The sequence below is a fragment of the Eleutherodactylus coqui genome, chromosome 6 (assembly GCF_035609145.1).
Source record: "Eleutherodactylus coqui strain aEleCoq1 chromosome 6, aEleCoq1.hap1, whole genome shotgun sequence".
Classification (NCBI taxonomy): Eukaryota; Metazoa; Chordata; class Amphibia; order Anura; family Eleutherodactylidae; genus Eleutherodactylus; species Eleutherodactylus coqui.
Window position 1 is genome coordinate 185,944,707 of NC_089842.1, and position 12,154 is coordinate 185,956,860.

The 12,154-nt window shown below is 43.2% G+C and overlaps 1 protein-coding gene across 2 annotated transcripts in view; it reads left to right on the top strand.

Annotated features, from left to right (window-relative positions):
- The window catches only part of MIPOL1 (mirror-image polydactyly 1), a 314,859-nt gene that overhangs the window by 129,814 nt on the left and 172,891 nt on the right, over positions 1 to 12,154 (top strand). For both annotated transcript variants that reach the window (XM_066608446.1, XM_066608447.1), the window contains 2 exons: positions 1,362 to 1,395; positions 5,658 to 5,828. In XM_066608446.1, coding sequence (XP_066464543.1) covers positions 1,362 to 1,395; positions 5,658 to 5,828 — 205 coding nt within the window. The remainder of the gene's footprint in view (positions 1 to 1,361; positions 1,396 to 5,657; positions 5,829 to 12,154) is intronic.

The following is a 12,154-nucleotide window of genomic DNA, read 5'->3' on the forward strand; positions in this document are numbered from 1 at the left end:
ATGGACCGTCACCCAGTTGTTGCCCTGGGATTTAGCCCAGAGGGAGAGGGTTGGCTTAGGGAATCCCTATCCATCTGCCTTGGCCAGCCCTAACAGCACAAAGATGGAAGCAGATGTGTTTGACTCAGCATCATCTCCTGATTCTGGAGATAAGATTATTCTCAGTCTACAACTCAAGGATAACCCAGAATCTTCAGCTATTAATTTCCCTATTGTTTTAAGACTTTTCTCATCTTCTGGGATAATTCGGAGATGTGGCATCTGAGCAATTGTGTGCTTACCTGAATGGCTAGGACAGTATCGAAGCTCCATGTAATAGAATTTCCTGTGGCCACTGACTGCTTAGCTTCTAGAAACAGGAGAAATATACACAAGCTAAGAGACCATCCTTGCTAGTGAAAGAGAGATAATTGGACTAAAGCGGCATTGATGATTTTATCAGGAAACTAAACAATATTGACAAACATGACCGTTGATGCTCCTTTATGGTGTACAATATGAAAACTGTGCATACCGCTAAGGCCATCCCTGTCTTGGTTAAGATTTATAATACGTGTTAGAATTCACAATTTATACATTTGTAGTATTTTACTAGATGGATCAGGAGCCTATATGACTTTTATAGCCTGGATAAAAGAAAAATTAAAGTTTTAAGCTATAAATAAAAAAAAAACATTTAAATTTAACAATAGTGCCTCCTAGTTGTTACGTTATGTTCAAAAACTGCTTCAGTTAAAATCCCTTCAACTGATGAAGTGCATTTGGCTCATTCATGAGGCACGCATTTTATCTTTGCAGCACTAAAATTTACAAACTTTATTGTCATTTTAGCCCCGGGTAAATCATGGAAGTTTCATAAGTCATGTGATTCCAGACAAAATGAAGTGCGTAATATTTCTGGGGATCAGAGCAGCACTTTATATAGATCATTCCCCTATTCTTCTGTAGGATAGAAATATAAAAAAAAAGTAAGGAAGCGAAAACACTAATTAAAAGAGAAACGATCAATAAAAACATGTGAAGAGCCTGCTTTACTAAACCGCCTCAGCACATATGAAGAACTGATCCCTGTAGCCATATATTGCGGTAAACATTAATAAGTTAACAGGCTGCAGCCGAGAAGAGATGAGCTCGGCATTATTGAAAGATACAGCAGAACAGCTGGCGCCGTAATGCGTCGGGAGTGCAGGGCGTCCCCTGAAGACACTCGCAGCGAAATTACTTCAACTCCCAAAGATTTGGAAAGAGAATTCATTTTGCTTCTGAATGGAGGAGCAAGTCTTTGGCCACTTAGCGCTTCTTGCTCTTCTCTTGTGTTTTTCCCTTCTCGACGTTTCATTGTCTGTTTCTCTCTTGTCTAGGATGGAAGATATTAACCCTAAAGAAAGTGACATGGTAAGCACTCTCCCGGAGAGACTTCCCACTACTTTTTGTTTTCTGTTCCTGGATTAGGCCCTTACCCACATGAGTTTCACATAGATATGTGCAGCCCAGGAGCCTCCAGTCTACTCACTCTTCATCAGAAGTATTACTGGTAAAATATACTTTGCCATATAATATATACTCAAGTCAGAGGCGTAACTTGAAGATTTGGGGCCCCAATGCAAAATCTGTAACAGGGCCCCCCAACTATAATGCTTTATTCATAGTTCTGGGCTCCCTATATGGAGAAGATAGGTCTTATGGGCCCTCTAATGCTCCTGGACCAGAGTGCAACTGCATCCCCTATAGTTATGTTCCTGAAACGCGATATACATGTAGCAAATCCAAGTTTACAACCCTAAAAAGCTTTACATAGTTGTGCGTTGTGTTAATTTTTGAGGTTTCTGGGTGCCCAAAAGAAAAAAAATCTGCAATTTTGGCTACAATTTAAAAGTGACCCTCTGATTTTGAGACTAAGTTCTGATCTGGGCCAGGGGTATATAACCTGCTGTTCTTCTTTGCTGCCCCTCTAATGCTCTGGTTTTGGCCCCTGTTTTTAGCTGTTCGCTATGGCTGAAGCAATTTTTTAACTAATGGACACTATACACTACTGATTGGCCAGTACTGATCACATGAGTAGCTTTGTCTCATAGAAACTATGGGATCAGTTCTAGCACATTTCCGTCTGGTATTTGACTGTAATCCTGGAGAGATAAAAGCCAGATATATAGGAACCCAGCCTAACCCTGTTCATGCTGGAGTTAGGGCTCGGCTGTAGTTGCAGCTCTAGTTATTTAAAGGATGTCTGTCACCTACATTTTGCAAAGTTAACCCAATATATTATCAAATGTGAGACAGCATAAAGAATGCAGTCTTTATCTTTTTCATATGTGGCTCCCATGCCAAGATATTGCCCAAAAATCGAAGGACCATCGTGTGGGAGCGATCCGCCTTGGCCAGCGATTTAGGCTCTCTCACTGCCTACTGTACTGAAGAGCGCCGCCTTTTTTCTCCTAGCGAAATCCCCAGACCTCTCAACTGGAGACATCATTCTCAGGCTGGATTGACATCACATGCATGCACCCTCGTCAATCCAGCCGGAGAACGAATCACTGTGCATGCGCCCGAGCGCTCAGTGTGATGCAAGCGCATTATAGCTGGAGTCTAGCACCTCCAAAAGGAAGGGTTGGGGGCATTACTAGAAATAAAGAGAGGCAGGTTTTAGTTTAGTAGCCAGGGACAGGGACCAGACCGCTGCCCGAGGTGGACTGCCAATCAGATGTTCTTTGGCTAATTAGCTTATGTCTCGCCAGAAGGTTTTGGGGCAATATCTTGGCATGGGAGCCAAATCTAAAAAGATAAAGGTAATACTGCCTTTCTTTATAATGTTGCACATTTGAAAGCATATTGAATTAACATTGCAAAACTTAGATTACAGACTTCCTTTAAATTACAGTTCCAAGCATGCAATTAGCTTTACACGTATTTAACTACGGTATGCACATGCATTGTAAAGCAAGACTCAAGTGCATGCTATAGAAAATAGGCAATGGTACTGTGACTGCTCAAAATGGGCATTCTAATCTGGTATGTGAATACACTGCCATCGCCAGGGAATCCACCTAGTGGCACAATGCCCACCAATGGTAAATAGAATTTGCAATAGTCTCATAATCTACTATAAATGGAAGTAAAGATTAAAAGCATAGGCCATCAACATCAGCTTTGTGGTGGTTTCACTCTCAGACCTGCACCGATCAGCTGCTGGAAAGCTCCACTACACTTTATGGTGGCTGTACCTGGTATTGCAGCCTAGTCCCATTCACTTGAATGGGACTAAGCTGCAATAAGATAGTCACAAACAAAGGCACTAGAAAATATACTGTGCTGAGTTTGGTAAATAATGAAGAGGCCAGGGTGTTCGCCCGAGTGCTGCAGTCCCTTTAATCAGCTGATTGATGGGGTTACTGGTAAAACGGACCCCAGCAAACTGATGTTGATGACCACTTGTAAAGATATGCTGTCAATATTAAAGTCAAGGAAAACTCCCTTTAATAATCAACTTCTAGAGTTTAGAACTTTCTAATATACTCTTCCCTTCATTTCAAGATCTCTACTTGCTGTCACTAAAGGAGAATATTCATGTTTATGGCCGCCTGCAGACGAGCGGGTCTGATCCGGCAGCGAGAATTCTCGCCGCGCGATCCGACCCGAGAGCCTGCAGTGACAAGCGCGTACTCTCCCGCGCCTGGCGGCCACGGCTCTTTCATGTGCCGGCTGCCGTGCAGCCGGCGCATGCGCAGACCGGAGCCGGCGGCCGGGTGAGTGCGTGCCCCGCAGAAAATTAGGACATGCCGCGGTTTGTTTGCCGCGCGAGATTTCGCGCGGCCAAACAGCGGCCGTCTGCATAGGAGTGCGTATTTTAATGCACTCCTATGCAAACTTTCAGCGGCGGAAATCCCGCGGCGGGATTTCCGCTCGTGTGCAGGCGGCCTATGTCTAGAAGCTAAAAGCAATAAGTAGTAGGTCAGTTTCAAAGGGCTGGAATGTGACCATGAAACTTGGATCTTCTGGATTACCATAGAGCCCTATGTAGCTGCCTGGAGTAGAACCATGGGAGGTCAGGTATTGAAGGTGTAATCTGAACTCTGAACGCTAGATTCACACAGGGCAGATTTGCCGCGGAAATTAAGTCTGAAATTTCACTGCGGCAAATCAGCCTGCGGTCGCTAATCCTGGAATTTGCCAGCCATGTGGACGAGACTTGTAAAAAATCTCGTCCACACAGGACGGCCAATCAGTCGCGGCAAAGCCGGCGCTGCAGTGCGGATTTCCCGGACGCAGCATGGCAATTTTTTTTTTTACTGTTGCAGGCGCGCTCTCTTCTATGGGAGTGCCGGCCGCAACGGAAAAGCGTGTGGCCATTCCACTCCAAAACCTGCGGCTAAATGCCCCGGGTTTTGAAGCAACGCTTTCCTGGCGGAAATCTTGCGGTTTTTCGCTGCGGCCAAACCACGAAATTTCCGGTGGGATTCCGCCGTAAGAGAACACAGCCCTAATCTAGTGCAGTGCGGCCTGGTGCACAGGATGTATTGCTCACAGTGGATTGCTTAGACAGGGTACAACTGTAGCAAGTACTTAACTTTAGGAAATGGAAAGTCACAGTGGGTTGTCTGCCTCTAGATACAAGCAAAAGAATATTTCCATTCCCTGATCACAAGCAGAGATCTAGAAAATGGAGAAGAACTGAAACACAAAGTATATTAAAAAGGTGTAGAACCTTTCAATGTATTTACAGAAGATGGGACCACTCCTTTTATTCTTCTGCCAGAGCTCAGTACAGCCATACTTGAAAGCACGTCCCTAGAAGTATTTAAAGCCCGCATTATTAACATATGACAATGAGTCATTAATGCTATTTATTACAGCAATAATGTCCTGTAGATGAAAAATGGTCTTTTTCTTTGGTTATCATGTACAGATGTGTCCATCCTTACTGTAGCTCTAATTTGGTTAAAACCACCCTCCGGTCCCGGAGACAAATTTTATCCAGGGACCAGAGGTGGCAGTTTCATTACCTGTTGCTGTGCTTTCTTACACTTCGGCAGCCGATCTGCCTGTTCTTGGGGCCTGTCTTCATTCTTCCAACATGGTTGCAGTTCTTCGATCACTACACTGTGCATCAGTAGTCTCATGTTGCTCTGATTGGGCAGTGCTGTTCACAGGATCATCTTTGGCCAATCGGTGTAGTGTGTAATGTCTTGGACTACTAATGCACTACCAGTGCTTAGTGTGAATCTAGTACTTTAAGAATCGCTGTGACCATCATAGAAGTATGAAGAGGGGCCTTAGGAACAGGCGGATTGCCAGCCCAACTGGGAGAAAGTACGGCAACAAGTAATATAAGCCATACACATCGGTTGCTGGACAGATTTTGTTCCTGAGACCAAATGGGTGACTTTAAGGACTTCAGTTTCTCATTAAGCCAAGTAAACACAATATTAAAACATGCTAGCAAAACCCTTGACAGTCTGCAGTTCACCTTACAACCATTGGGTGGCCACACACAGACACTTATAGCGTAGACATCTCATGATAGAGTATCAGAAAATCTTGTTTTACTTTAAAGCTGCATATCTTAGAATTAGTTGAGCCAGAAGAAAGGGTATGGAAGGATATATCTATATGCTTATTACACATGAGACCTATATATTTACTAATTATATTTTCTGCAGACTCTACAAGAATTAATCGATAAACTGGATGAAGCAGAAGATGGTGCAGACATTATGCAGAACGGGGATCTTATTTTAGAGCATATTAAGAGGAGCCAGGACAGAAGAGAGCAAATCACTGCTGAAGAGATGGGTGCAGTCATAATAGAGCGGGACACCGCACGGGCTCAGGTAAGAGGTCTTCATCTATGACTTGCCTATTATTTGGTGTATATGATTATGTAGAAGAGAATTCATACTGGTCATTCAGGATTCTGGGAGACAACCAGGGCTTACATTTGCAGGTGGCTTTTCTTGCCCTTTTTTAAGGGGTTTTGTGTAAATAAAAGTTTATTCATTGTATAATAAAGTTATGAAACTTTTTAATAAACTTAATTACTTGACATTTCAAGACCTTTTCAAAGAATGGAAATATTCAGAAGCTGAAATCCAACGGATACATATACAAATAGTTCACACATGCAAGAGGTTTTCAGCCTCTGGATGTAAATAAGAATGTTTCCATTCACTGATGTAAGCAGAGATGTTTAATATAATGAGGTATGGAAACAGAAAATATATTATAACCGTGTATAACTTTTTTATACAGTGTCCGCAGAACAGCACACTCTGTATAGTCTGCCTGGAATATCATCCAAAATGGAAAGCTTTATTCCTTGAAATTTATTAAATTAGGAATCTTGTAGAAAGAAAAATGTACCGCGCGGCATTACTAGAGATTCCTGATGCACAAGTAATGTGTACCAATGTCAGGATTGCAGCACTTTTTTATGGTACTGAATATTGTTATGGCTGCTGAATTGATGTACCTAAGAATATCCATAGTCTACCCTGACCTACAGGTGGCAGCACCTTTGGGGGTCACTAAACCACCAAAATGAAATTATGTAATTGGCGTTTAGCATTCTAAAAATAACGCCCCTCTGATAATTGGCCATTTCTGCATTATCTAGAAAACTACATTTTATCTGACCTGAAATGAATCCATCTAGTAGTCATCTACAGCAGCATCAAACGCATGCAGATATGGAGTCGAGGACCGTATACTTCCATTCACTGCACATGTAATCAAAATAGTACTTATCTCAGGACTCCTCTCTGGTGACATTTGGCATGGGGGCATTGCCTATATAAAGCCTAGAACAATACACCTCACAAACAGTAGTCATCTCAGGACTTCCCTCCAGTGGCATTTGGCGCAGGGGCATTGTCTATATAAAGCTAAGTAAATACATCTCACTTCACCGCATATGTGAGATATAGTATCCTCTTCTTCATTATGCAAAATTCACATGCACCGTAAGCCGAATGAGGCCTAAACTAATCTCCGGTAGCTTCGAACTTTGTTTTCTAGACAATGCAGAAATGATCAGTTGTCACAGGGGTGTCCTAAGAAAGTTAAGCTCCAGCTACATAACACCATGCTGGTGGTTTAGTAGTCTCAAAGGTGCTAAAGGGGTTGTCTGGTTATCAGACAACATTCCCTGTACAGGTCAAACAGTACTAAATTAACAAAAGTTGCTGTACTTACCTGTCCTTAGCCCCTATAATCCAGCGCTACAGTCCTACCTATCTTCTGACGTTTGTTGTGGAGATAGTGTCACCCACCGTCACCTGACTGCTGCATCATTTTTCTGAACCCCTGGCATCAGCACTTACATATGGTAGCGGTATATGTGGTGGAGGGACATTTTAAGCCATTGTGTTCCACCCAGGAACTTCAACAGTATCCCGCAAATTCCCTTTTTTGAATAATCCCCACCCATTTTGCTGCCTATTTAGCAATTCTACATACTATGTAAAAGTGGAATTTTACTTTAATCATCTGTAATCATCTCCTTGCAGCTAAACTTATGGACTCATAGGAGCTGACACACTGACTCTGGGGAGGTAAGTATTATATTTACCCCCTCTCGCTCTGTGCTGTCAAAGTAGCCATTAAATGCAGCCAGCAGACTACTTTTGCGCATGCATAGAATGAGAAAACTAGACCTCTCATTCTATATGCACATACAAGTAATCCGCCAGACGCATTCAGCGGCAGCTTTGGCAGCTAACAGCGAGGAAACGGGAAAGGTAAATATAATACTCCCCTCCCTGGACTCAGCGTGTCAGCTCCTATGATCCTATAAGTTTAATTTATGGGGCTCGCAGGAGCTGACAGATTGCCTTTAAGTTTTTCCTGGTGTTGTCCAAAATATTAGAAATGATCAAACCATATCCGACTTGTTCTATTGGTGGTAGCTGTTGTCACTTTAAATTTTCCTTTACATGGTTATAAGTTAGTTGTACTTATAGAAAGTTAAAGAAAACAAACATTTGTTCCGCTTTTTAGTTTTAGTTTTTTTTTTCTTTACAACCTGTTTGTCAGTTAGAGGGTTAAAACCTCATCCCTCCCTGTACTAATCCAGAAATGTCTCAGATTCCCGCATCCAGATTGACATCCCTATTCCACTGCTCACAGGGCCCTGTTACTCTCCCAAGCTGCAAAATAGGGTCACAGATGCTCTTGCAGGTACAAAGCAACCTTAGAATTTGTAGTCAAAGGTTGCCAGCTAGCAGCTAACTGATTTCCCTTTCTAAGGCAATATAAACATTCACTTGTCTTCCTGTAGGCCCTGCCAAATTCCATAATTCCAGTAGCAAGGCAGCTTAAATGAGGCCGAATGTCGTCAAAAGGAGGCAGAATTACTGAATCAGTCTGTAGCAAGTCGTTAAAGGAGCAATTCCACCCAGCAGAGCAGAAAATAAGCTTCTGTAAATAATCTAATTGGCTTCCCTAAATAAATCCACCACGCCAATGAGACACATTTCACTGCTTTGAAATAAACTGCACTTCTACCTCGGTGTCAGTTTTTATTTCGCTCTCGACTTTGAGTATCAGAACAAATCACTTATCAGATCTGTCAAGAAACGCGACCTGTAGTCACAGGTAAAGCGCTAAAACCTTGATTCCCTACCGCGACATTAATATCCTCCCGCCGTCTTCATCTCTATATATTTCAAGTTCATGTTATAGAAAGTAAAGGAAAACGTCCTTAAAGAATATATCAGGAAGTTGCTTAAAGGGATTGTCCTCTTTGTGTAACCCCGTTTTGTTAGAAGGGATAAGCTGAACGATCAGGCCCATCAGAGGATCACCAAGATCACACAGCAAGGGTTCAATTTCACTGCAGCGCCACCACAGGAGAAATAAGACGTTACACAGTTCCAATTAAAATCAATGGATCGCCTGTGTACTGCCAGACATATCAGGTTCTCCAGAGTGGAAGCTCTTTTTAGGTGCTCTCTGGTCTGACTAATAGATGAAGGTCCAGAAAGTGGACTCCTCTCTATTTCCTCAAAATTCCGTAAAGGGGTTGTCAGGTTGTAAAGTATTGATGGTCTATCCTCAGGATGGGTCATCAATAGTTAATTGGCAAGAGTCTGCTGCACAGGACCCTCGCTAATAACCTGTTCCCTCGGCTGATGGGCTGATGGGCCGATTTCTATAGGAAGCAGACAGCTCTGTTCCTACAATTAGCGTGGTATTGCAGGCATTGAATTGAATGGGAACTCTGCCTGCGATACCAAGCTTGGCCATTGCAGTGTGAACGGAGCTGTCTGCTTCCTGCAGACATCAGCTTAGTGACCAATCACATTCGTCCTGACAACAGCTGATCAATATGGCAGACACCCGCTGATATACTACTCAAGGATAGACCATCAATAGTGTACACCTGGACAACTCCTTTAAGGGGTAGGTCTAGATGTGGCAGCATTGTTATGCTTTTTTAGAACCCCATTCTCGTGTAATGGAAATGATCCACTCAAAAATTGGGGCATGTTGTGGACTTTGTGTAGCAAGTTTATTCCTGTGCAGAAAAGCTGTAGATTCAGTCCACAGCACTTGCGCTGGACTTGAGTTGTATACCGTGACGGAGCTGCTGGAAATTTAAACAACTAGCCATGACCTAAAACACTCGCCTCTCTTCATCCCCTGGTAAGCAGTGCAGCGTCTCCCGTGGCTCTCCCAGTCTGTATCGACAGTGAAGTCAGGTGACCACTACAGCCAATCTGAGGTTGCCGCATCAGTCTTGATCTCCTGCAATCATGCTGTCCAGGATGTGAGCGCTGATGCCACAAGAGTACAGGCAGTGATGCTGCGGCCTCTGATTGGCTGCAGCAGCCACCTGACTTCTGCTGTAAACACAGTCCGGGAGATCTGTGGGAGCCATTATGCTGCTTACGGGGCGACGAAGAGAGGTGGGTATTGCTTCTTACTTTAGGTCACGGACAGCTATTTAAAAAATTAAAGTGGGACAACACCTTTAAAGAGATTTCCAGGGTTAGAAAAACATGGCTGCTTTCTTCAAAACTCTAATTTGTTGATTGCATCTGATATTGCAGCTCAGTTCCTATTCACATCAATGGAGCTGAGCTGCAATACCACACACAACCCTATGGACAAGGGTGGCACTGTGTTTAGAAGAAAGCTGCCATATTTTTATAACCCTAGACAATCCCTTTAAGCAATTGTATAAATTTGCATTTTCCCTTTTATAGTCCATCTGCATGTTTGCAGCCTAAGGTGGGTTCACACAGGGCGAATTTGCCGCGGTTTTCCGTTGCGGTTTTGCCGCAGAAGAACTGCTTCTGCGGCAAAACCGCTTCAAAGGTTAATTTTGGCTTGCAGATTTTTTTAAACTTTTTGCCGCGTATTTTGGTGCGGTTTTGGCTGCGTCCATAGAGGTCTATGGACAAAAAAGCGCTGCAGAAAAGACCGTAGAATGGACATGCTGCATCTTTGAAAAACGCGCTGCAGTTGCATTTCCGCACTGCGGCTGTGCGTAAAAAATCCACCCTGTGAGAACAGCTTTTTGTCAAAACTCATTTGTGCTACATTACACTGCAAATGCAGCGGTTTTGCCGCAGTGCAACATGCAACAGCAATCCGCTGCAAAACCGCAGCAAATCCGCCCTGTGTGAACCCAGCCTAAGGCTTTATTTATCCAGGCGCATTGGGCGTAGCTGTAGTGGGTATAGCGGCAGAGGGAGGCTTATAATGAGTTGTCACTTTCTATGAGTTATAGAGGGGACATGTAGGTATTACAGGACCAGCAGTGGGTAGTCGCCTTTATTGGCAGCCTTGCCAGTCCGGTGGCACATGTGCTCCTCCGGTGCCTCTATGTATAAAGACTAGCGCTGTGTAGGATTATAACGTGCTATAGAAAGCATTCACAGGTATACTGCCTTAAGCTGGTTGAGTTTGAATTAATTTGTCATTTCAGGGTGCTAAACCTTGAACCTATAAAGTGCTACATTGAAATCCTGTTAATCCTGCCGTCCGGGCCATCAGTAGTCAGTGCTGTGTGTGTAAGCACTACAGAGCCGCACTGTGCTCCGAGCTGCGTTCAGGGGAGCGGCTTCTTACATATCAGCCTAATGCAGGAAAAGCCAGCGTTGCGTATTTTCATAGTGCCATAAATAACAGTCTAAAAATAAATCGGACTTTGTATGCCCAAATGGGCTGTGAATTAACCTCTTGAGTGTTTGCTCGCAGCCACGGCTGTGCACTTTTACACGTCTGGGCCTGCATTAACCATGTAGGGTGTTCATGGTTCGAGCAAATGTCACTGTTCAAATAATCATGTATTCCTCGTTGCCAGCAGAATTCCCTGCATATGTTGTCTGAATGCAGAAGTCTATGCATTGGCAGCTTGCACCCATAGTTTAATACTTCATGCCTTGTTGCCTGAAGTATTGTCCTTGTTCTACTATGTAAGCCATAGTAAGACATAAGGAGCCTCTAATCCCACCTCTTTTAGCCAGGGCTTCTTTTTGATCTGCTACTTGCAATGCTTTTCGAATAGTCTCTTAAAGTACTGTTTTAGCTTAAGGTACTACACAATCTCTAGATGTGAAGTTTTACTACCATAACGCCAATGACCAAATGATTGCTGTTTAAAGCAAATGATAAGTAGACGAGCCAATGATTATTTTTATTCCTGCATATAGTGAACGACGAGCGAGAGGCAAACCACTTGACTCACGTTTAGACTGAACAATTAGTTTTCACTTTGGCTCGTTTTAACAATTTTTTTTGATTGATAATCGTTCCATCTAAATCTGTAGATTTAACTGGAGCAATCAATGCCAGTCAGCTGCTTCCAAAGCTAATAAAGTCTTGGGGTGCATTAAAAGAGGTATAGGGGCGAAGGATGAGAACATTATTCTACCGCTATAAGGCACTTGTCAGGCCTCACATGGAATACTGCGTACAATTCTGGACACCAGTGCTCAGGAAAGATGTTACAGTGCTGGAGGGGGTTCAAAGAAGGGCAACTAAACTAATACATGGAATGAAGGGACTGGAATACCCAGAGAGGCTATCAAAATTGGGATTATTTACTCTGGAAAAAAGATAGCTAAGGGGCGATCAAATAACTATGTATAAATACATGAGGAGACAATAAAAGCATCTCTCTCATGATCTGTTTATACCCAGGACTGCAATC